We start from the raw sequence: 26,810 nt of genomic DNA on the forward strand, positions 1-26,810 counted from the left end.
GGAATTACAGAAAACAGAGTCCAAAAATGGATTCAAAGATATCCAATTAGGGGGGGGAGGCCCCCTTTTTATAGATACATGGAGTAAATCATGGCCATCGGATTAAAAATAGTTTGGACGCTCAGGATTGCGCCACGTCATCAGTCAACAGTCCACGGTTTGACCACGCGGATGAACAGTAACACGGTTTGACCCGACTTTGAACAGTAACGCGGTTTGACCCGGATGAACAGTAACGCGGTTTGGTTGAAAATAATCCTGTGTGATGCATGCACCGTACGCGAGATTTTTCGTCCACTGATATGCTGCCACGTCACCATCAACAGTACATAAGAATTTTAGTCCAACAGGATCGTGACACCTCATCAGTCAATGCCACATCATCGGTCAATGCCACGTCATCATCCGTCTATGTGAACAGTGTCGTGAACAGTAACGTATACAGTATCGTACACGTGAATAGTACCGTACATGTGAATAGTGCCATTTTTCCTTTTATGCTCCTCCTAAGGTTTTCGACCGTCCTGAGTTCAAAAGTGATGTCCGTTTTGCCGTCTGATCTCTCCTTTATTGTGAAATAACTATAATGCCCCTAAAATACATAAATTACTTAATTAAAATAAAACACACGTAATTAAATCATAAGAATGTTAAATACATAAAAGTAAGGGTTGTTAGTAAGACTTGAAATGTAAAATGACGGTTTTCTCCTTTATAAATATGCATTTTCTAACACTCAACAAGCACCAGGTTGGAGAATAATGTTAGATAGTGAACCTCCCATCTCAGCAGAAATCATGAGCGCCGTCAGTTCAAGGGACTTCGGTTTCCCCGACCTCAAATATGCTAGTAAGGGTGGGCAAAATCGAATTCGGATCGGGTTCTGGTTGATCCGATCGGGTTTCGGGTCAATCAGGTTGGGAAAAAAATCATTCGAACTCAATTCGAATTATTAACCGATCATATCCAACTCGATCCGATCTGATTCGAATATAGATCCAATCTGATCTAAATTATATTCATCGGATCGGATCGAGTCAGATCAAAAAGTCGGATTAATTCAGATCGGATTAGGATTAAAAAGCATTCGGGTTATATATCCATTTAATATTTCTAGGTTAATTTCAGAAGCAATCAAGCAAAACAATCAACCTTATCTCTCAAGATATAATTTTGTTTTAAGTTTTTTAAATTAAATTATTTAAAACCATATAGTCAATACCATGAAAAACATGGTGACAGTGACTGTGGAGGTGAATTAAGTTGCAGCGATTATGGTAATCGGTGAAGCCAGTGGCAGCAAGCAATAGCAGTCGAGGCGCAGCAGATTCTATCGGAACGCCATGGTTGCAGCAATGGATTAACTTTGCACAATCACGTCGATGACTGCTGGCTGCTAGTTTGTGCGGTTGCATCTTTGATCTGCTGACTGCTGCTTCTTGCGGTTGCATCTCTGATCTGCTCACCGTTGTTTCACTGTTTGACATCTCGACATCTCCGATCTCCGATGGCTTGGCTTCGCATGATTGCGTCGGTGACTGCTAGCTGCTAGTTCACGCGGTTGCATCTCTGATCTGCTGGCTACTGTTTCTCGCAGTTGCATCTCCGATCTGCTCGCTACTGCTTCGTTATTTGGCATCTCAACATCTTCGGTCTCCCAAGCCTAACCTCTATTTGTATGTGACTGTGTATAGTGTGAGCATGTGTACTTAAAATTTTTTTTTAATTTAGATCTAAGATTTGCTTTGTCTGTGATGTGAATCCGATTTTGTTTTATTTGCCACTTTGTTAGTTTGTTTCATTAGTTTTTTTTTTTAAAAAATTTGAAGCCAACCCATTAGGTTTTCGGATCGGGTTAGGTTTCATTCGATCCGATCATGATCCGATCGAGTTGGCAAAGTTACACCCGATCAGATTTTGTTAACAATCTAATCTGATCCGAATCCAATATTTTTCAGGTCGGATCGAGTTGGGTCGGGTATTTTGTCCAACCCTATATGCTGGATGAATCGACCCATTGGTGCACATAGAGCACTTTAATGACATAACTGAAGTGCAGGGGTTATCTCAAGCCCAGAGATGCAGGATGTTCCCACTAAATTTAGAGGGACGAGCACGTGAGTAGTACTAAAGGCTCCCTCGAGGAAGCATCAGGGCATTCAAGTAGATGTACCAAGAGTTTGCAAAGCAGTTTAGGAGAGCAATGACACTAGAAAGATGATATGATGAAGTTAATGAGTATGAAACAAAGAGAAAATGATACTCTTCGAGAGGTCATCAAAAGATACCATCGTGCTATTCTTGACCTCGGAGCCTTCAACAATCCTCAAGCTTTGAGGGGGCTGAAGGAAGGAGTAAAGATAGGGCGCTTGTAGTATAACTTAAGGAGTTCCACAGTACAGTCATATATTCCGTAGCCTATGAGCATGCCAAGAGGGACATAAAATTTGAGGAAGAAAAAACGGTGATGATTAAGAGAGAGTATCTGAAGGGACTGAGGAAAAAAGAAAAGAAAGTCCCAAGGGGAAGCGAGCCAATTAAGTGGAAGGATCACCATGCCTAGGGTAGCAGTGAGGGAAGCTGAATCACCTTTTACCAACCTCACCAGAGGCCATCCCAACTTCAACACAATAGAATGTAGCCTCCTCATTCTTCGACTAGAGACTCGTGGGGGAAGCTTGACCATATGTACGGTCATCCTCATCATCATGCCTTGATGGTACACCACCCGCAGAATATGAGAGCCAGCAAGCAAGATCCATCAATTTCTCATCCCGCTCAAAACAGCTTCTCCAAAGAAAGAACAATGCACATAATTGACTAGAGCAAAAGCTATGGGCAGTATACTCCTTGGAAGGTATCCATGGACGAGTTGTACCACACAATATTGAATCGTGGGCTGCTGTGTTCCCCTATCCCAATAACAAAACTACCCTACAGACGAAATAAGGGCCGATTTTGCAAGTTTCGTGGCACTCATGGTCATACCACAACCCAATGCTAAGATCTAAAAAATTAGGTGAAAGATTTAGTGAGGAATTGCTATTTAGATGAGTTCATTGACGGAGCCCTCCCGATTGTAGACTCACCATGTAAAGCCGACCAGAATACTAGAAACGCACGTCACAAGTAGCCCGTTGTCAGAGTTATCGCTAGAGGCCTGACAATGACTAGGGATTCTAACATATCCAGATAAAACTATGCGATGTATGCTTCAACACCCCTTTAGCCAAACGAACAAAGACAAGGCAGGTACCCATCATGGGGAAAGATGAAAATGAAGGAGTATTGTACCGACAAGAAGATGCTCTTGTTATTGAGGCCATTGTCGTCAGTAAAAAATTTGACCGAATCCTAGTAGATACAGGAAGTTCAATCGATGTCTTATTCAAGTCAACTCTAGATGAAATTGGAATAGCAGATTTGAGGATGAAGTATACAAATACATCCTTAAAGGGGTTTGGTGGAGGAAGTCTAACACCCCTCGGCGTGGTCGAGTTGCCAATCACGATAGGCTCTGCTCCGTTTGAAAAGACGATGATTCTGGATTTTATTGTGGTCGATGAGGAGAGCCCATACTAGGTGATTTTAGGTTGCCACTTTTTAAGAGTGAGTAAGGCGATATTATCCAATCATTACTTGGCTCTCAAGTACTGAGTGAATAGGGTGATTAGCATAATATGAGGAGGCTAGAGAATCACTCGAGGCTGTTACTGTACAGCAGCAAATGAGGAAATGCAAATTACCTCGCTTGACGTCCGAGCAGAATTTAAGAGAGGAAGACAAGAGCCAGTTGAGAAGCTTAAAACAGTCAACTTGGAATAGGGTAGCTCAGAGAAAACAATTATGATTTAATTGAAGCTGAAAGAAGAGATGAAGTAAGAGCCGGTACATTGCCTACAATCTCACTCTGATGTGTTCGCTTGGATGCATGATGACATGCCAGGAATCAATCCCGAGGTGGCTTGCCATAAGTTAGCGATAAAGAAGAGTGCCCGACTTGTAAGGCAAAAGAAGAGATGTTTCAACTAGGAGAATATAAGGCCATAAATAGTTAGGTGGAGAAACTCTTGAAAGTGGGGTTCATTAGGGAAGAGAGTTACCCCGAATGGATATCAAACGTTGTTCTAGTAAGGAAGGCCAACGGTAAATGAAAAATGTGTGTTGATTTTACCGACCTCAACAAGGCATGCCCAAAGGATAGCTTCCTCTTGTTTAAAATCGACAAATTAGTTGACTTAACAGTAGGGTATAGTCTGCTCAGTTTCATGGATGTATTTTCAGGATACAACCAAATTTCAATGTACGAGCAGAATGAGGAGAACACGACGTTTATCATTAACCAGGGTCTGTTCTGTTAGAGGGTAATGTCATTTGGCCTTAAAAAAGCGGGTGCAATATATCAGAGGCTGGTGAAGAAGATTTTCAAGTTGTTGATTGGGCATACGATAGAGGTTTATGTGGACGATATGATAACCAAGTAAAAAAAAAACCGGTTAAGCACATCAAGCACCTCGAGGAGAGATTTGGGCTTTTGAGGAAGTATAAGATGAAGCTCAACCCGGAGAAGTGTGCTTTTAGGGTTGGATTAAAAAAGTTCCCTAGATTCATAGTAAGTCATCAGGGAATTGAGGCGAATCCAGAAAAGATTCAAGCGATTGCGGGAATGAAATCTCCTCGTAACTTAAAGAAGATAATAGCCTCACGGGAAAGTTGGCAGCGTTAAGCCGATTCATATCTAATGTCATAAATAAATGCCACTCATTTTTCCAAAAGATGAGGAAGGGAAGAAAAACAGAATGGACCCCCGAGTGCGATGAGGCCTTTCAAAAGTTGAAACAATACCTGCAACAAGTGCCTTTGTTGTCCACACCACGAAAGGGGGATGTCCTGTTTCTATATTTAACTGCATCTGATCACGCTACGAGCTCAGTTTTGGTGTGAGAAGAAAATGAGGTCCAGTACCCAACATATTACACCAACAAGGCCCTGCTCGATGCCGAAACCAAGTACCCACCACTAGAGAAATGGGCACTCGCCCTAGTTATAGCTGCTTAGAAATTGAGGCCATACTTCCATGCATTTCCAGTTGTAACAGTGACGAACCAACTACTACGACAAACGTTGCACAAGTCAGAAGCCTCTAGTAAGTTAGTGAAATAGGCAATAGAACTAAGCAAGTTTGATATAAGCTACAAACCCCGAGTATCGATTAAAGCCCAGGTGATGGCAAATTTTGTGGCAGAATTTACAGAACCCAAAGTGGACCCCAACTACACTAATACTGCTACAAGCAGCAATGAGCGTCAAGTCTGGTAGGTGACGGTGGATGGATCCTCAGGCGAGCAGGGTACCGGGGCATGGATTATTTTGGAGAGCTCAAACGGGGAAAAGGTCTCTTACGCTGTTAGATTAAAGTTTAAGGCCACAAACAATCAGGCTGAATATAAAGCTCTAATTGTAGGGCTAGAGTTAGTTTAGGCGATGAGGGCAAATAGGGTGAAAATTCAGACATATTCACAACTAGTCGCCAATCATATTAGTGAAAGGTTTCAACCTAGAGATGAGAATATGGAACAATATCTAAGGAGGGTCAGACAAATGATCGGGAAATTTGAGTCAATGGACATAGTGCAAATTCCAAGGAGTGAAAATTACCAAGCAGATATCCTAACATGAATGACTGTTGTAACAGACCCAAAAATGCCAAAGTCAGTCCCTATGGAAGTCAAGTCATTCCTCAACATCGAGTATAGTCTGGAGATTATGCGAATAGAGCAAAAAAGCTCATGGATAGACCCAATAATCTCGAACATGAGGGATAAAGTGTTACCAGCAAATAAGTTGCGAGCGCGAAAAATCAAAGGTCCAGGCGTCTAGGTACACACTAATTGATGGAGTGCTATACTGACGAGGGTATACCCTACCATTCCCACGATATCTGTACGAAGACGATGCAGATTACGTACTAAGAAACGTGCACGAAAGGGTTTGTGGAAATCACTCCGGAGCTAGATCTTTTGCCTACAAGGCTCTCAGGCAAAGGTACTTCTAGCCGACGATGCACCAGGATGCCCAGGAGAAAACTATGAGTTGCAAAAGTTTCCAAAGCTTTGCCAACTTCCTCGCATAGCCACCAAAAAAGTTTATTATTATGACCTCACCGTGGTCGTTTGCTCACTGGGGAATTGATCTGATCCGGCCTTTGCCAAAAGGACGAGGAACAGCTACACGTGCTGTTGTGATAGTAGATTATTTCACAAAATGGGTCGAGGTGGAAGCACTCAGCAGGATCGTAGAGAAGAAGACAATTACCTTTGTGTGTAGAAATTTTGTCTATTGATATCTGATCCCGTACGCCTTGATAGCAGACAATAGTAGCCAATTCGACAATCATAACTTCAGGGAGTTTTGTCAGAACCTCAAAATAGAGGTGAAATTTTACTCGCCTGCGTACTCTCAGTCTAATGGCAAGTGAAGGCAACCAACAAAGTCATAAAGAAGCTTCTGAATACCAGATTGGGAGAGAAGAAGGGCGTATGAGTTGATGAGTTACCAGCAGTGTTGTGGACATATAGGACCGAGCACTTTGATAAGAGTGAGAACAATGATAAGATATGTTTGAACCTGGACCTGCTAGCTGAAAAGAGAGAGTTAGCATAAAAAAAGGGCAATCGCCTATCAGCAGAGGGTAGCTCGCTATTACAATAAAAAAGTGTGTGTAAAGCAGTTCAGGGTGGGCGATTGAGTGCTTAGAAAGATGAACCATAATACTAAAAATTCAACCCAAGGTGTGCTCGATCCTAACTGGGAGGGGCCATACAGAGTCCTGTGGGTATCCAGACCATAAGCCTACAAGCTTGATCACGAGGATGGACACGAGGTAAAGCGACTATGGAACGCAACACATCTCAAAAAATATTTCTAGTAAGACCCAGTAATAGTGAGTTAGGGTTATTTCTGTTTACTTCTGTTGTTGTTTACGCTTTCTGTTTAGTTAATTTCTTGTATGACGACCCCAATGATTAATGAAGTTTGGAGGAAGTTTATTCAACTAGTACTAATAAAAAAAATTCTAAGGCAAATAAAGGCTTCAAAGTCTCAAAGCCTGCTCGATAGCCAGACTAGAAGCCAAGCTTGCCAAGTCCTGCTCAACCATGTGACGGTGAGCAGACGATCAAATATTCTAAAAAAATTTCTAAAGTAAGTAAAAGCTTCAAAGTCTCAAAGTCTGCTCGATGACGAGACTAAAAGCCAAGTTTGCTAGATTATAAGACGATCAAATATTCCAAAAAAAAATTTTAAGACAAATAAATGATTCAAAGTCTCAAAACTTGCTCGATGGCAAGACCAGAAACCAAGTTTGCCAGATTGTGCTCGACCGAGCGATGGCAAGCAGATGATCAAATATTCCAAAAAATTCCCTAAGGCAAATAAAGACTTCAAAGTCTTAGAATTTAGTTTGCCAGACCTTGCTCGAGTAGGAGACGCCGAGCAAATGATTTGACATTTGGAAGAATCTCAAAGTCAAATGAGCATTCCTCTGACAAAGTAATTGATCATGCTCGATATAGGGCATAAGATTGGAATCCTCCAACAGCAATAAATAATGAAATAATAGTATAAAGCAAGCAAACCAAGGTTATTCATTAATCATTTAGTGACAATGGCTATCAGTCTCAAAACTTGACATACAACGTTTACAAAAGAAAATTGTGGTATATTCACGAGGATGGAGGATTTGTGAGAAGAGTAGTTTCTGCTGGATTGTCAGGAAGAGAAGCAGGAGGGGTCTCGCCAGTGGCGCCCAGGGGAGTGCTTGCTTCGGTAACATCAATGGGGGTAAGAGGATGAGGGGAGGTCACCTTCTTAGTCGCATTTGGCCCTGTTTCCTCTAAATCTCCTTTGGCTGCCTCCTCATTCATATAATCAATTACACTAGCAGCAAGCTCGTCCATCTTCAAATTGATGTGTTACCTTTCGAGAACGGCCATGATGCACTGATAGGAGTGTCTGAGCCCTTTGTTGTAATTGTCATTAACTTCATTCTCTAAGTTTTCAATATGAATTTGATGTAAAGCAGATAGTGATTCCAGCTGAAACTCGTAGGAAGCTTTTTGTGTTTCCAAATCCTCCTTGACCTTGCTCAGCTGCTCTTCAAGGGTGATCGCCTTGGCCTGTACAAGAGATGCTTACTCCACCAATTTCAAGTTCTTAAGGTTAAGATCGTCTGTTTTCTTCTCAACAACATAAGCTCTATTTTTAGTTGACTGAATATCATCCTTCATCTTGCTGTCATAACAACCAACCTTCGCCTTATAGTAGGTAGCCATGTAGCCGAGGTAGAAAGAACTGAATTGTATAGCCCCAACTAACTCACGGAGGGAGTTGCTATCAAAGTCCTCCAAATCATTTTTGTTCACGAGCCTAGTGAACTTACTGATGTAAGGGACCAGATGTTTTAGTTGATCCTCGGGCAATCGAGGTTTGGATCTTGTTGGAGGAGGAGTGGTCGCAGGACCAGCGCCGCTCGCAGCTCCACTAACTTTACTTTCCTTAAGAGGGGGAGGTAGTAATGTCTTTAGGGGGAAGTTTTCCCTACAATATTGACCCGCTTCTTAAGGGGAGCATCTTTACTACGACCCTCTTTTGCACTACCAGAGAGAGGGCGTTTCCTATTCAAAGCCCTAATCACAGCATCCTCTATAGCTTCAGCATTGGGTACCAAGTGAGAGTCGACCAAGTTGCGAATAGACAACAACTCTCTATACGAGCAGGAATTTGCTAACGCAGTCTCAACTCGCTTTAGTAATTCACCCTCGATGCGATACTAGATACTTTAGGTACCTGTAGCATAGGCAGGGACTTTGTTAGAAATAAATTAATCACTTGATCAGCTAGTGGTGCAATACATCTTAAACGAGCAGGCAGCCTAAAATTGAGAAACATGAAGGGACATGGACATTCCCACCATCAGTCGGCCCCTCCTGACCTCGAGGACCCCCAATAAAAAAAGAACATGCTCTTCCAATTCCCACCACCTGTTGGGAGGCGAGTTATATGTTTCTTGGTCTTACTACTCGACATAAAATAGTAACATTTGGTCTTAGTACTCGACATAAAATAGTACCGACTGGCATATTTAAGACTGCTCTTTAACTGGTACAAGTGTTTAACCTCATCAATTGTAGGCTCACTCTGACTATATCTGTCCCACAGTATGAATAGACTAGAAAGTATCATTCATCCATTAGAGTTAAGCTGACCAAGAGCTAAGTGTAATCCACCAAGCATCTAGACAAAGTAGGGCTGCAAGGGAAGCCTCATCCCTTGTTTAAAACTCTCTAAAAATATAGTAACATACCCCCTGGGACACTGGCTAAGGGTATCTTTTTTTCCCAAGAACCCTAAGGTCTATCTCATCAGGAATTTTGTAAATATTCTAAAGCTGTTTGAGGTCATCTACTATGGTTATACAAGTCATGAGGTCAATAGGATAATTTTTAGCTAGAGTTCTACCACTTAATTTCCTCTTCTTTTCTGGTCGTGCTATCTCTAGTGAGGATGTTTCACCAAATTTTTGACCTAGGTACCCACTTATCGTTTCCTCTAAGCCAAAAGATTCCTCGTCGTTACTTTTATTGGGTGAGGTGGAAACCTCAGGAGACATCCTCTTAGCACTACTCCTAACACTAGAAGGACTTACCAGTTCTAAGGGGATTCTGGGGTCGAAATAGGCCTCGCGAGTAGTCTAGGCAAGAAATATATTCATCATCGTCAATCTCAATTACCTTTCCCTTGCCTTTTGATATTTCCTAAACTATATCCAGAATGATACAACCAAACTCCACTCAACCCAAGAAAAAATAACAAATATTCAAGATTGAAGAAGAGAAAACAATACCTGAAGCAGTTGCACACTAGAACAGAAGTAAGAAAAGCGACTTGAACTTTGGTGAAAGAAGATCGCTCAGTCGCCGGAGGAAAATTTGAATGAATGGATGGATTCCTGCCACATCACTCGCATTTAATTACGACGTGACTCTTCGATGAAATGATTGTTAGCAACTTAAAAATGAGCTAATGGACAAAGTGAGCAGTTCTTCTCTTTAACGCCAAGAAGCCTAGGTGTACCCCAAGCAAGCTAGGACAACTAAGTTTCTAGCATTGATCCAGTGCATTACCAATACCAGAAACTGATGGACCAATGTTTAGGGCATATAGCGGAGCGACCAGCTACACTCGAACGAATATCTTTCATTGTCATAAGCGAGGAGTTATATGTCGTCCAGGAGCAGGAATCTTCTGTTCGTCGACGAGGAGATTTTTTATTGGGGCTATGGTATGAGCATGAGTCCTTTGCTAGGCGCCAAGGATATTTTCTGTTGGGGCCAAGGTCAGCCGACCCAGTCAATGGCGGTTGTCAGAACGTGTGCTACTCTCCGAGAATTCAGGCACGAGGCATACTCAGTTACAACCATAAGGCTCGAGCATCCATGACCGGGGCCTAAGGGACGCGAAGACCTTTGGTTTATTTCTATTTAACGGCACGCACTCCAAAGGTTTTGTAACCGTCAGTTTAAAATTTGAATGAATTGATGGATTCTTGCCACATCATTCGCATTTAATTACGACGTGGCTCTTCGATGAAATGATTGTTAGCAACTTAAAATGAGTGAATGGACAAAGTGAGCAGTTCTTCTCTTTAACGCCAAGAAGCCAAGGTGTACCCACGAGATTAGTGGCAAAGCATTTTCCAAAGTAAGCTCAAATTGTTGACTTGAGCGTCTGAGGGTTTACGCGGGGAAAACCCCCTCGTTCTCTGACTGGTTTTTGTGCGTGCACGAGCTTAAAGAGGAGAAGTAGCAAGCCTTCTAGTCTTGCACATCTAGAAGGAGCAGCGTGAAGTCATCCCCAAATCAACTACAAATTCAATTGTTAAGGAGGAATTTTGAGCGTGCACGAGCAGACCCGAAATCTCGTATCAATAATATAGACCTAATGTTGACATACCAATATAATAGCGAGAATACTCTAATATGATTGCGACACATTATATACTTAATCCCATCTTTATTTATAAAGTGTTTATATGACACTTGGGTTTATACGGAAGTTTTGATTTATTATTGACAGTCTTGTCTTGAATTAGCACAATGAACGGTTTGCACTTATATTTATTTTGATTGAGTGGTCGTGAATATGTTGGCTCATTGTGTCAAACTTGATTGAATGCCAATGAGCACTCAGTCCATAAGCTACAAATAAGTAAAGAATCACAACTTTTAAATATAAAGAGTGTTATAAGTCCATACTTTGAATACTAAGGGTGTGTCTTCCAACCTTGGCATTTTTTCTTATATTCATCCTCCTTTACTACTTTTAATTTTATTTATTATAAAATAGAGTAGTTATGTAATTTGTTTGAGGAACCTTTTGATTAATAAAAATCCCTCTTTCATAGTTTTCTTTGAAATAATTTATGAAAATTTTTCTTTTAGATTTGTTTGGATTATAACATGATCTAATTTTATTATAAAGCATTATTATCTATATATTTATCATCATTGTGAGGATTTTCTTATTCTGCTTAAGCTATCCCCCTACATCATTATCTCACACCATAATCTATTATTATCAAGATTAAGGACTGAGTTAAAAATAAGTTTTCAATTTTAAAATCAAATTCCAATAGTGAGAGTATTACTAATGCACTTACATTGGCAAGTTAATTTGTCTAGCACTAGATAATATACTTTGTCAGTAATACCACAGATTATTGGTTATAATTATTTTGTCATTATTTCCATCAATTTCTCTATTAATAAAATTATTGACATATGTGCCAGACAGTTATATTTTTTAATGTGTCTCACACAAAATAATAGCATTTGTATTGATAATTCTATAAGTGATGAGATATAAATTTAGACGTACAAAATTGAAAGTAGTGTATTTTATTAGTCCCCACTTCAGGTCAACATACTATATTAATAATTTGATATATTTATTATACTAATAATTGTAAAAAAATAAAAATAATTATATTTTTATATCGGACGCACTTTTCTTTTCTTTGAAATCTTATATAAAAAATCTACTCGGCCTTTAGTCAAGTTGCAGAGCTACTAGGCAGCAGTTCGAGCCCCTACAAAAGATTCTGGGTGCTTAATTCCTTCTTCAATTATGAAAAATAATTGAGTAAAAACAGTTTTGTCCCTTTTAAAATGTGAGTAGAGTAGATGTCTCTCGAATATTAGAGAGTGTTAAAATCTGAGTAATGTTATATAAGATTTAATGTAAAAAGTTAGAATATGACAGTGTTATATAAGATTTAATGTAAAATTAATCCTAATAATTATCTTATTGTAAATATATTAATAATAGTCTTGTGTAATATGAGATGTAATATGAACAATAGTTTCACCTTCTACATAAGCTAATAATTTACTAATATGCAACTAGATCAATATGATATGTATTTGGTGTGTTTGGCTTGAAGAAATAAAAGGAAAAAAGAGGAGAAGAAAGGGGGAGAAGAGAAAGAAATAAGAAGAAAAAAGATGAATTTCATGTGAAATTGACCTTTTTTTCCCTTATTTTTGTGCCCCTCTTTGATTTCAACTGCTCTTCCTCTCCTCTCATTCCTTCGAACCAATTATGGGTCTTTCCATTGCTTTCTACACCTCTCATTTCATCCAATCAAATATGCATTTAAGGTTTCGTAAAAAATGTATTGTTATTTAAAAATTATATAAATGCATCACAAAACTCACGATGCCACTGCCATATCCTTAGTTTACCACCAAACGCCTGCGCATTGAGCAACATTGCAATGAAAATCAACTTTTGGATAAGTAAAGCTAAGAGTTCATTTAACTTACATAAATAAAAATCAGCAGTACATTGAATTTGACTCCAGCTTTTGGATACATGATTTTGGGTATTGGTTTTGATATGTAAAGTTAAGAGTTCACTTCGAGGTTTCTCGTCTTTCTGGAGAATTGAAAGGGTAAACGTGACGTGTAAAAATTCTATTTACAGTGTGTAAACGGTCAAGGACTTAAATGTAACAAATTAAAACAAGTGGGACTTATGTGTTTTAATTTTCAAAGCTTTGCCCCTTTTGATTTTGTAGTAAACAATGAGGACTCCAGCGTCAATTACCCAAAGCTAGTTTTCAAAACCAGCGGAATTTAACAACAGCCCCACTCATGTGGACAGGTCCAAAAAAGTCAAAAAGAAAAAGTGGAAAATGGAAAATGAGAAAAGTTGAGGCGGAAACCGCGGAAATCTTTAATCATTAAGACGCGTCCGCCGAAAGGCAAAAGTTACTCGAACCGTGCAAAGAAATACCCACGAAATTTCCCCACACATGATTTTTAGTTGATGCTGTGTTTTTCGTCTTTCTTCAATGCTCGGGAAGACGTGAAAGAAAAGTTGGTGGAAGATGCAATAAAGAAAAATGTATCCTTAGAAGTAGTTGATGATGCCGCTTTATTCCACGTACTCGAAAAATTGAGAGGACATAATATTGTATATAGGAATGATTTATATGCAACCATAAAATATTTTAATCTTAATTTAAGTCACTTATAAATAATTATAATTTTGCTAAAAATCATATATGTTATATTTAGGGAGCCTGTATTCACATAGAATTGTAAGAAAATGAAGTAAAAAATTGAGGAGAATGTAAATATTTATAGTGTGTTTACTTATTAAGAATGAAAATAGGAATTAAGGAATGAAAATGGGTCATATATTTACTTGATTAAATACGAGGTGAAATGATATTTAAAGTGGTGGGCTCTATCTATAATTGAGAATGATTATTAAAATTTTCATTTTTATGAGAGGTGAGAATGAGATTTCCATTCCCTAAAGTGATTATAATTTTACTTAAATTTTGAAATTCTCATTTTATCATTCTTTATTATTATTATTATTATTATTATTATTATTATTATTATTATGACAATAAAAAACTAATGTCAGTTTAGTAATTTGCAACTATCTATTTCGATTTTAAGATAAAGTAAACATATCAATGATAATACATTTAATTTCAATTCCAATTCCCATAGTTAAAGTAAACATTTTATTTTGATTTCAATTCCTCATTCCTATTCTATTTCATTCTGATTCCAACTCATTTCAATTACTGATTAGTAAACACACTAGTAGGGACTTTTAAGATAACTTTTCATATTTGCAACATTGTGTGAAATATGTGCTAATTTATCAAGTTATAACTTTCTTATAATAAATAAATTAATTTGGTCTTAATATTATGACTATAAGAGATTTTATTGTATATTGGTTAAATAAATATAATTATTTTTATTATATATTTGGGATATTATCATTTTACCACCAAAATTATTATGACATATCATGTCAGTATCATGATTTGTTGAATAGTGTATTTTACCACTAAAAGTTTGTGTCGTTATCAATTTATCACCCTTCTGTTAAAAAGTTAAAAATTTACTGATGTTTTGTTGATGTCATAAGGGTATTCAAGACATCTCCTGTTGAAGCCAAAACATAGCATTGCAAATGTAAAATAAACAATAAAACAAAGTAAAAAATTTCAAGAATTAGGAAAATTGATAACCCCAAATCAGCCCCTCTCTCTCATTAATTTTTTCTTAATTAAATTGTTATTATTTTTAATTGTGATTAGTACTTGAATTTCATAAATTATAATATTAATTTTGAAGTAGATTTTTTTATTAATCGTTTTCTTTGTCGTTTGTCTTAATTTTGCATATTGTTCATTATTTTTTATTAATTACAATTTTTAGTTGATTCTAAATCTTTTTTTTCATTATTTCTTTCTTTTCAAAAGGATAAAACTATCTTTTATTCTCCTGAAGTAAAATCAACTTTTAACTCATTTTCAGTTAAACATTAATGCTTCTTTAACGGAAAGGTGGTAAATTAATAAAGGCGCAAATATTTGGTGGTAAAATACATTTTTCAACAAACTATGGTATTTACATGATATGTCAGAATAACTTTGATAGTAAAACAATAAAATCCCTATATATTTTCATCCAATGAGAAATGTCACGTCAATATAGATGATGTTTTGATTGTTAATAAATAAATAGACAATGCTATTTACACTTTAAAAAATATTTTAGAAAGAAAACAATAAGACACACGTGAAAATAAAATTTAAAAAAAAAAAGGAATTGCGGTTGCTGAAAAAACAATTAAATCAATGGCTGAAAATAAATTGTGTTGCGGGTGATGTTAGAATGAGAAAAGAAGATGGTTTTAGTTTAGCAAAATAAAAGAATTCCATAAACCGGAGTTTTCTCAGAGTCGGAGGATATTTTCTAGATCGATTAATGTTCAAATAGATCATGGGTGCTCAAGAAAAAAAAAAAAAAAAAAAAAAAACTCCATATTAGAGAGAGTTTAGCTACGCTCCTCGATTTTAGTATTAACAGGTGTATATAAAGTAAAAAATTAATTTTTTAAAATTAACGAGAAGGGTGTTGTTCAAGTAAAATGGTGTCGTTTTACACAATCTTCGTGGGTAGGGTACTTTTTTTTTTTTTCCCAAATTCAAAAGCCGTCGTCTTCTTCTTCTTTTTTAGTGGACGCAAATGGTGTCGGCTTCTTCTTCTTAGTAGATGCAAACGCAGTGAACGTGAAGATTAAATTTGCAGAGCTCACCTCGATACATCATCCCAAAACGGTGCGTGGTCTCTTCCCCGTTTATTTATGGCTCTATTGTCTTTTTTTTTCAATTTTTTTGGTCATAAAAGCAGATACGAAAATGTTTCTACCAGTAAAAGGTTTTGTTTCAGTTTAAGAGATTCGTCAGATGCAACATGAAATTTAGAATTCCGAAAAAAAAAAAAAATCCTCTTTGGCTCATACCCATCACTTTTTGATGTTTTAATTCGAACTAAAAATTTTTATCCGTTGCTGAGTTTAAATGGTTCAATTGAAGATGAAATCGATGAAGTTGTGTTATTATGTGATGAACTTTCCAGATCTTTCCTTGTACCGGACAGCTTCTCAATTCTTGTTGAGCGTTCAAATCCCATAGTGATGGGAGCTAACTCTATCCAGGGACAATCTGAGTTAGAGGAAGGCATTGCTGAAAGGAAGATGGTGTCTGATCTCTCCAATAGAATTGATGACTTGAAGGTCGACCTAGAATGGTACAAGGAGGTTTCCAGGTTAAAAAACAAGAGCTATTATGATAGTTTTAATAATAGTCTGGGTGGAGCAGGAAAGCCATTGAGCAGTCCAGTTGTGCTAGCTGATATGGAGCATAGACAAGTGAAGGTAAATTGTAATCATATGAAGCAGTGTTACAGAGGGTATATAGCTGCTAAGATCAGTAGTATGAAACCCCAATTAGCCTGGTAGTTAGTGTATAACTGAAATCCTAGAGCATATTACGATTTGGAGTGAACCAAAGGGTTTCATTTGATCCTCAGCTCCTCGCCTTCATATTATGTCCTTTTTAACACTCAGCTGGGTTATTCTTGTTAACTACTCTTTTATGTTCTTGTTATTTCTTTGTTTCTGAATCTATGTTTGTTTCTCTATGTATAATTTCGACCACCATCCGACCTCTTTTTTGTAAGATGCAGACTGTTAACAGTTTCCTGGCTGAAACTCCTGAAAGCACTGAAGCAATGGTTAGTGCTAAGGAAGCAGGTGAGTTTACAGCTGTGAATGTCCCATCTGATGTATTACAATCCCAGAGTTCATTCCTTGCAATTTCCCATCTGAAGAATAACTGGCCTATGAAAATAAAGATCGAGTCTGGAACCAATGTCTGTCATCTGTTGTTACTGATTGCGGCATTGGTATCGACCATAACCTACCGCACAGCATTAACAATCCGGGCGTGCAAATTAGAACAAGGGTTCAACTACAGTTCAAGCCTCATTTCCATCTGCCAGATTGTGGATCAACATCCACTTTTTATTCGATTAGTCATGGCCTTCAATTCCATTGCCTTTTTCCTGTCGATGGCATTGTTGATGATCCTTTTCAATGAGCTTCCGCTCAGGCCATTGCTACTGGTCTCTGCATTTTCAATGCTCGGTGCTTACATCTGTGCAATAACAGACCTGACCAAGCCGACTTGAGGTCCATGGTGTGAGGGATGATGGTGATAATTTATGTCCAAGGGAATGAGCAGACCACTTTTTCTGTTTCCAGTCTGTTTTTGTTGCATAGGTGTAAGGTATGTTGCCGTTACATTAATGATATAGTAAAATGAGGGTAGGGACTCCTTGGCCTACAGTTTGGCTGTGTGCCTGCCAATCTACTCGGCTGCTTCGTAGAAAAGTCCGGAAGTGGTTGACTAACCCGATCTTTTCAAAGTTGTTTTGCTTGTTTTCTTTCTGCTTTCTTTGAAGGGCACAGACCATTTCATTGCTTGTTTTATCTGTAAATATGAGTCTGAAGTACTCTCATGCTTATATGCATGGTCATAAATGATACTTCTACAGTCGATATGCTGTGGTTGTATTACATAAGCAAATCTCTTGATAAAACCTTAGGACCAATTCACTCAATATTAGCCCAACCTAGAGAAAAGTATCAAAGACCCCCTAACTTTGAATACGAGAGAGAACATTAAAATTTTTCGAAGTTTGTATTTATCTGCCATCGTTATATCTTCTATGTGCATTTACTAAAAATTTTATCGTGGATGTATTGAGATCTTTGTTTGATTTTCAACTATTTCTTTCTACAGTTGGACTTAATTAGTTTTTATATTCACAAAATAAAAGTCAACTGGAAACTGGTAGTTGGAAGCAGGAGAACATGACAAAGCAGTATTTTCTAGCATTCCCAATTTTATATGAGCTTTTTCCCTTTGCTTATTCTGAATAAGAGTTTTCAACGAGTTGTGCATTTGGGTTTATTTGTGAGAAGTAACAAACCTCTGTACAAGAAATTAAGAACAGAGACTTCTTGTGTTTTAGCTTTTGGCTTCAAAATCCTATTCATTGACTGTAACTTCTGCTCCAAGATAAATTATGTTTCACCTGCCACATTTGCTGCACTAAACACAATCATTTCTCAGGCAGGGGATAATTTTCCATTTAAATCAAAGTTTTGAATTGTCGTTGATCAAGCCAGTTCAAAAGTTTTTTTTTTTTTCCTATCAATTAACAAAGTAAAAACCTTTTCTATCATTCTCACATCAAACAAACCAAAGGCTTTTCTCAAAGCCGCTACACAGAAATTTCTTTTTAACCAGTGGAGCAACGTCTTGGTCTCATTAACTTATAGATCATTCATTCTTGAAATTCCAGCAAGAGTCTCAGTATATTGAAAAGCATCAAACCACCCAAATTTCAATGAACCCTCAAAACGGCTACCTTCTATATCTTCGCCATTTTGCTCAAAATCGCAGATTTTGTCGAACTTATAGTGTATTGCTCAAAATCGCAGATCTTCTGTGCCCTTTCAAGGTTGTGCAACACCATATGACTCTGCATCATTTGCTTCCCATTCATCTCCCGAAATGCAATCGTTTTTGCATGGAGAACAACACGAATTGTGCATTAACATGTGCCGAGATGCCGAGATTATCATCCTTTGCAATGACAAAGGCTGCTAATTTCCTTTTGCAAGAAGGAGACATATTTGAAAAGTTTGAAGCTTATCTTGGCATCGTGACAAGTCTATTGTACTATATATACAATATGAGTATGCTTTTCAATGAAGATTGCTCAGTACGCTTTAGTGTTGTTACGTTTGATAACGTTAGAGTTTGCAAAAAAAACTCGGGCTGGCCCAAGCCCGGCCCGTATGAGTTGGGCATGGATACGAATCTAAAAAATATAAAGCCTAGGTAGATTGAATCTGGATAAGAACTTAACAATGAAGTTCGGGCCTTTTTAATTTATAAATAAAAAAGAAAAAATTTAAAATACTAAATTAATTTAATTTTTTATATTAGTACTTGTTATTTATTAGGTTGTATTACTAATAATTTGTGTATTTGACTATTATTCTATTGGGTGCGTTTGGTATACGTATTGTATTATGTTGTATTATATTATTTTAATGCTGGTGTATTGTATTATGTTGTATTGCATTAGCATTATATTATAATAATATTGTATAATGTTTGACACTACATTGTACTGTAATAATTTTTTTGATTAATTTAAATTAAATATTATATTATATTATATTAATATATTTAAATTGTATTAATATTTTATATTAATATTTATATTATTATTAATTTTAAATTAATATTATTCATATTTAAATATTTATTATTAGTCATAATAAATTGTAAATTTATTAATAAATTAAAATGTAAAAATAAAAAATATAATATAATATTATTGAATATTAAATCATTTATTTATATTAATAATTATAATGTAAAAAAATAAAAATATTAAATAATATAATATAAAATTAAAAAATAATATTTATTATTATTATTATTATTATTATTATTATAAAATTAAAGTAAAAGCAAAAGTTAGCAAAAGCTGGAAAGTTGGAAACGAAAAGGAAACAAAAAAAAAAAAAAGAAAGAGCAAACGAAAAGGAAACAAATATTAAATAATATAATATTAAATTAAAAAATAATATTTATTATTATTATTATTATTATTATAAAATTAAAGTAAAAGCAAAAGTTAAAAAAAGCTAGAAAGTTGGAAACGAAAAGGAAACAAAAAAAAAAAGGAAAGAGCAAACGAAAAGGAAACAAATATTAAATAATATAATATTAAATTAAAAATAATATTTATTATTATTATTATTATTATTATTATTATTATTATTATTATTATAATAAAATTAAAGTAAAAGCAAAAGTTAGCAAAAGCTGGAAAGTTGGAAACGAAAAGGAAAAAAAAAAAAAGGAAAAAGCAAGCGGCAGTTTGCTGCATTAGCTAAACCCGACTCACAGTCGGGTTTAGCTAATGCGGCAAACTGCTGCATTAGATTAGCCCATTATGCAGTGTTTTTGTAGCTTTTAACTTACCAAACATGGGCTTGTATAAAATTAATGCAATGATGAGTTATAATACAGCAACCAAACATGCCCTTATGTATTAGGTAATTATCTTTAATTTATTTTTTTAATTAAAAAAATTATTTTATAATTAATAAAAAAGCTCAAGTTCGGCCCGAGCTCGGCCCAAACCCGTTCTGTCTAAATGTGGGGAGACTTTAAAAGGTCTGGGCTTTCTTTCAATAATGTGGGCTTGGGCCTGAATTGCCTACCCCAGATAACGGAAGATTCCTCAGTGCGCTATAATGTTTGACGGCTCCCAAGCAAAAGTAGTGGTTAGTTGGCCTTGATCAAGCCAACTCAGTAAATGCTTGACGCTATATGTTCTTCACTCTTTATCTTCCAATTGATTAACTTTAGCTAAAATCATTTAAGTTCTGAGGTCGTTGGAAAGCGTAAAGAGAAATTCCAGTATGATAGATTTAATTAGTTTTCGGACTATATAGCTTTTAAATCATAACATTCTACCACTCAAATTTCTATTCATTTATTAGACTTTGGTTTCCATATAGCACAAATTTCTGCCTTCAAAGCAAACAGACAGAGTTGTATCGAATACACTCATTCCTATTTCTTAATTCCATTGCCTATTGATCAAGGTCATAAGCCAAATTCGAAGTTTCTAACAGTTAATCCAAGTAAACTCTGCATTTGAGGCTTCCTACATCTTCAAGCTAAAGCTCTCATAGAACCACAAAAATCAACAGCAGATATTAAAAATAGGCCTCTCAACTTTGAATCTTTTACAAACAACATTCAATAGGTGTTATCTTCAACAAGCAAAACAAAAAGCATTACATGAACCAATAACTCATTTGACCTAGTAAACTATACGAGCACCATGAAAATTGTTGTTTGGGGATATATTACGAAGCGACCTGTCTAGTGAGACTTGAAGTACAAAAATGATGATTTTACCCTATATAAATATACATTCTCCAGCACTCAACATATATTTAGTATTGTGCATGCACTATTTCAGGATGTTGTATGCTTCCATGGTCCCTACCACAAAAGGTAAAACCATTTGGGTTTACACATCTAATGTACGATAACTTTAACACAAATTTAGTTTCAAAAGAAAATTTAATTGTCAGAGTAAATAGAATTTGCAAGTGCCTAAAGAATGCCAAAAAATGTCAATTCTTCTTCATGCAATACAATCTTGGTATGGTAATTTTAAATTTCAAGTTTATGCTTAACTATCTTTATTGATTTTAGCATATTTGATAATTTATATTTTTATTGTTATCATCATCATCATTATTTCGGACTTCTTGTGTTCTAGCTTCCGCTGGGTTTTGTTTTTATTGATGTGTTGAGAAAAGAAGTGTTTTTTTTTTTTAATAGAGGGCACTCCCGATCCTAACTTAATTGACCTCACTACAAGGTATATATTCCCTCTTTTTTTTTTTTTGTTACCATTCATAACTTAATTATCTTCAAATATAGTTCAAACATAAAATATTATTATTATTATTATTATTATTATTATTATTATTATTATTATTATTATTATTTTACGACAAAGTTCACAACTGAAGATAGCAAGAAAAAAAAAATAGAGTTACATTAATAAAATGAAATTTGTAAAGGTAAAATATACTACTTTAATTATGTATAATAAAACCAGTTTTTTAATTTTTATAATTATATTGAACTTTTTCTTAATTTTTATAATTATATTGAACTTTTTCTTGTTATTTGCGAATAGGCCCCTAAACAGTCAGGGGACATGGAGTGCGGCTAGGTACATGAAGAACATAATAAATGACGTCAATTGGCTAACAAACGACACAAGTTGATGAGTAATATCGTAGGTTTATTCTTTTTTTCTAGTATTTGCAGCATTGTTTTAGAACTTTGACAACATTAATTTTGAGGTTAACAGTTCAAAGGAAACGAGACATAAACTCGGTCTGAATTAGATGAGGTTCATGTGGAATGGGCTAACGACATCCCTAACATCCTTGCTAGCAGACAGTTGGTTACCATTTCAATCCCAGGACTCGTTCAGCGCATCTGCCGAGAAATATGCTAGCTTACACAATTTAGAGGCAAGTGTTAAAGCAGTTCATTTATGTGCCAAACTTCTGTTGAAGTGACGCCCTCTGCTTTCTGGCACCTGAAAAAGTAGCCAGGGTAAAGTTTCTTCTTACACCAAAATAGAATGATGGTAAAACTAAAGTCAGTTTCATGTTGCCACTTCGGCTGCTGCCCTCACAAGCATTGTGAGGGCAGCGGTTCTAGCCCCCGCAATACTATTGTGGGGGCTAAATATTCTTTATATTTAAAAAATTTTTCTCTTTTGTGAAATGTAAGTGGAGTATGGACATCCCTTTCTTGTTAGGAATTATTTATCTGGGCATGTATTTCATAGAATTCATTGTAATAATGTAAGTTCCAATCATGTATATCTGATTGGGTATGTACTTCATAGAATTCATTGTAATAATATAAGTTCCAATCATGTATATCTGATTGTAAATATCAGTGTAATATCTCTACTACAATAAGCAGTTGTTGTAAATATCTGTGTAATACAGTAATCTGTTTCATAGAATTCATTGTAATAATGTAAGTTCCAATCATGTACTTCATATAATTCATTGTAATAATATAAGTTCCAATCATGTATATCTAATTGTAAATATCAGTGTAATATCTCTACTATAATTGTTTCATAGAATTCATTATAATAATGTAAGTTCCAATCATGTACTTCATAGAATTCATTGTAATAATGTAAGTTCCAATCATGTATATCTAATTGTAAATATCAGTGTAATATCTCTACTATAATAAGCAGTTGTTGTAAATATCTGTGTAATACAGTAATATGATAATTAATCAGTATTAAAAAAAAAAGTCAGTTTCATGTTTGCGTGTACTGCAATATTTCCTCTTTGCCATTATTGATTGAGGCCCAAGATAAGTTCTTTCTATTGACTTTTGCGAGGCTGGAGCCCCACATTAACATTTGTTTATTTATTTATTTTTCGGATACATTGACATTAATAATTGTATTAAAACTAAACTATATAAACATTTTGTCATCTAACCACATTATTTATTCAACAAACGCCCACCACCAACTGCCCATTAATTCTCCAGGCGAGCTAAACGTTTGAAGGCAGACAATTGATTTGCCGAAGTAGGACAGAAAGAGAGGGAAGTGAACAGAAGAATGTAATGCTGAAAAGACTGAAAATTTTGACAATATGTCGAATGGATATGTACTTGGTTAAATATACAATCAACTGTTTTGGAGCCATCGTGAGAACAAAACTGAAAATTTATGTCACTGTGATTCATGAAATGCGCCAAATGAATGAACCAAACCTTTAGTTATGAACTGCAAATTAGAAGGTCCAGCTTTAACATAAGGTCCCTGTCAATTTTTGGAGCCATAGTGATCTCCAGCGAGTTCAAGCAATTAACCAAAACACTTTACAGGTCGGTTGCTGAGGTCCAACAAAAGAAACAATTTAGCTGTTGATAATTGGCTCTTTCTCAGATATTTTATCTGCCTCCACATATCCAAGCTGGGACCGGAAAGGTCCACAATCTTGTGCTGACACTAAAGCAATAAAGAGATCCAGAAAATCAACAAACAAAATCGCCAAATTCTGCAGTGCTTTGTTGGATGGCTTATATATGCAACTTTCAGCAAAGACTACCCTGTAACCAAATTTCTCTATAGATGTCAACATCGCCAATTCTACAATTCCGGTTGCTGCATTATAGCCAAAGAATTCAACTTTATTAGCTAAAGAAGATACCCGTTCATGTTTTCTCTTATACATCGTTGTCTTCATTGTCATCACTATTGTTGTGACCATTGACTATGTTGATGTCGGAAAATCGAATATATAAAAGATGAGGCAATCAACCTCAAAGTGGCCTACCACCAATACCCACTTCAATATTCAGCAAAAATCGAAAGATCCTATTTTCCAAGATCTTCAAGCTTCCGAAGGACTTGTTTAATGTTTGGTCTAAGAGAAGGTGAAGGAGAACAACAAGCCATTGCAAGCTGAAAGAATTTAAGAATTCCTTCTTCACTAACCGGGTTTTCATGATTACTGTTGCTGCATAGAAGCATGTCTGGATGGTACAAATCTGTGATTCTATGATCAAGAACCGCATTTCTCATGAAAGTTGGCAGATGGAAATCCTCATCAGGAGTTGGATTCTCATTGATTGGTTCCTTCCCCGAAATTAGTTCAAGCATAATTACCCCAAAACTGTAAATATCAGTCTCTTCACTAGCATCCTTCATTTTGATAAGTTCAGGAGCTTTATAACCCTGAGATGCTGAGGCTTCGAGCATTTCTTGCCCAGCAGTAGGATTCAACAGCAGATGTAGACCAAAATCAGAGACGTATGGTTGGTAATTGCGATCCAATAATATGTTCTTTGACTTGAGGTTTCCATGAATTATAGGCCTGTGGAATCCTGTGTGTAGGTAATCTAATCCTCCAGCTATACCGATAGAGATCCTATAAATTATGGACCATTTGTGAGCCTCACCACTTCCACCTATCCAATTAAAAAAGGTCTTTTCAATATGTAACAAATGGCAACTTAAAATTGAGTGGAAAAGTAGTTTCACTTACTTGGCAATGAATGAGAAAGTTGAAACTCAAGAGGCATTTAGATATTTTAATTTTAAACCTTTACCATTTTCAGCAAAAATTTAAAAGATGGAGGAAAATAATTTGAACAAGTGCCATCACTTTTAAATAAAGGTGAAAGGGAAGGGAAAAGAACATATGTAGGTACCGACACTGCAAATTATGCAACAAAGAGACGATCTATAGTTGACTATAAGCATTGAAGAAATCTAAATAATGAAGACAAATCAGTCTGAATCAAGTTATGAACTCAGGCTAAAGATGCTACGAAGAAGACACAAATAGACTTCAAAAATGCTACATACATCATAACTAGAAATCTAAATGAAGCAAACAACTGAGTTAAGTTCATGATTTGGCAGTAGTTAAAAGATGCCAGAATGAACACCAATAAGCAACCACTAGCTAATTGACGTTACAGATTTTGTATTAAAAATAAGGGGGGGAGGAAAGAACCCAGATAAAGCAAAATATGCAATCAATCTTGCTTGGAAAATCAAAGCAAAATCCCAGAGATAAAATGTCCCAAAATGCTAAGATCTTGCAGGAGCAATCTACCAAAAAAAAGGAAAAAATCTAAATTTTAGTAAAGATCAAGCAATATTATCCTGATTTGATCATTTTATTCTAATTTATGCCACAAACAACAGAAACTATCCAATCCAAGGCATTACTCAGATGATAAAAATCATAGCCTTCTGGTTGGTTGCAGAGGAAATGAGTGGGAAAAAAAAATAATAATCCACTTTCTTAGGAGCCAAACAGATAATGAAAGTAACAAAAGCTGAGAATCTCACCTCTAATACACTGAGCCAGATTCCCACGCTTATAAAACGGATGAACAATCAGCTTTTCGCCTCTGGGGCCAGCATAAAACCCCAAAAGAGGCACCAAATTGGGGTGCCTAATACACCCCAAAAGCTCAATCAGATCACCAAACTCTTTATCTCTGGTAGTACAAACAGGCCTCAAGAACCTCAGCAACCTCACTGAGCCACTCCTCTGCAACAAGGCCTTGTACAAAGTGCCATAATTTGATTTACCAATCACTTCACCAGGAGCATCAAGAATGTCACAAATTGTAAGGTCCTCACCTCCTCGAAAAGTCACGAGGTCCTCCGTTTCTCCTTCTCCCCCCCCATTTTTGCTCTGTTGGTTGCTTTCCAGGTCATTATGGTCATGCTCTTTGGGTAATCTTTTGCGGTAAAAGAAGAAGATTAGGATCAAAATGATCAAAAGAGTTGCTAAAGCTAGTCCTAGAACTAGTTTCAGCATGTGGGTATGTCTCATTTCATGCAACTTCAAAACTTTTACAAAGAAACAAGATCTGGGTAATGTGTAAGAGATTGAAAAGTGGAAGCTTTGAGTTGAGCTATGAGGAAAAAAGATATCAAATAAAACAGGACAAGGAGATGAAGATAGATGTGAACTTTGTTGCAGGGGTGCGGAACCCAAGATTTTATGTTAATTCCGAAAAAAGAAAAAAAAATAACGTGAGTAGTTAAGACTTTGGAGTTTGGATCAAGAAAGATGAGAGAGAGAGAAACAGAGTAGCTGATGCAAATGCAATTTAGCGGTTAATAAGAGGAGAGAAAGGAGAGGAAAGCAAATATACTTCGCAGAATCTAGTAAGACAGATCAGGCCATGTGCTGTTTTATCTTATTTTTGACTGCTTTGTTTTTGCTGCTTGGTGCTGTTAGAAAGTGAAAGTTGCTTCACGCCATTACTGTCTGGTTCTCAAAAGGATTATAAGAAGTTAGAGGACCATAACCCATAACTTTTGTTCTTCTTCAAGCAACATTACTCTTTTTGGGTTGCAATTTCGTAATCGACATTATTTGACGATGTTATATGTGATTATGTATTTAACAATTTTTCCGGTTAGTTCAAAATAATTTCGTGAGTCACGTTGTTAAAGCTATAGCGAGCAACAATTTCGTCTAGTTAATTCATAATCTCAACATCATTGACAAATGCTACAAAATTGTACCAAAATTAACGATATGCTATAAAATTACTGTAGTTCAATGCCACTTCTTTGTTGAAGATGATAAAGGATAATTCAATATCATTAGATGATAATATATTAAAAAATAAACTAAATACTATAGTAGTTGTTTAGAGAATGAAATAG

General features: G+C 36.0%; 2 protein-coding genes across 2 annotated transcripts; one reads left to right on the forward strand and one right to left on the reverse strand.

The window, feature by feature from the left end:
• The first annotated feature begins 15,595 nt into the window (after positions 1 to 15,595).
• On the forward strand, positions 15,596 to 17,610 carry LOC18031672. Its single transcript, XM_006421517.2, has 3 exons — positions 15,596 to 15,715; positions 16,017 to 16,314; positions 16,626 to 17,610. Exons 2-3 carry the CDS (start codon positions 16,075 to 16,077, stop codon positions 17,127 to 17,129), a joined length of 744 nt encoding a protein of 247 aa, XP_006421580.1. The 5' UTR covers positions 15,596 to 15,715; positions 16,017 to 16,074; the 3' UTR covers positions 17,130 to 17,610.
• Positions 17,611 to 23,118: 5,508 nt separating this feature from the next.
• Positions 23,119 to 26,430, reverse strand: LOC18031697 (putative kinase-like protein TMKL1). Its single transcript, XM_006421520.2, has 2 exons — positions 25,473 to 26,430; positions 23,119 to 24,580 (listed from the first exon to the last, which is right to left on the reverse strand). The coding sequence occupies exons 1-2, from the start codon at positions 25,963 to 25,965 to the stop codon at positions 23,988 to 23,990; spliced, it is 1,086 nt and encodes a 361-aa protein (XP_006421583.1). The 5' UTR covers positions 25,966 to 26,430; the 3' UTR covers positions 23,119 to 23,987.
• Positions 26,431 to 26,810: the final 380 nt, after the last annotated feature.

Source organism: Citrus clementina, unplaced genomic scaffold (assembly GCF_000493195.1).
Source record: "Citrus clementina cultivar Clemenules unplaced genomic scaffold, Citrus_clementina_v1.0 scaffold_9, whole genome shotgun sequence".
Classification (NCBI taxonomy): Eukaryota; Viridiplantae; Streptophyta; class Magnoliopsida; order Sapindales; family Rutaceae; genus Citrus; species Citrus x clementina.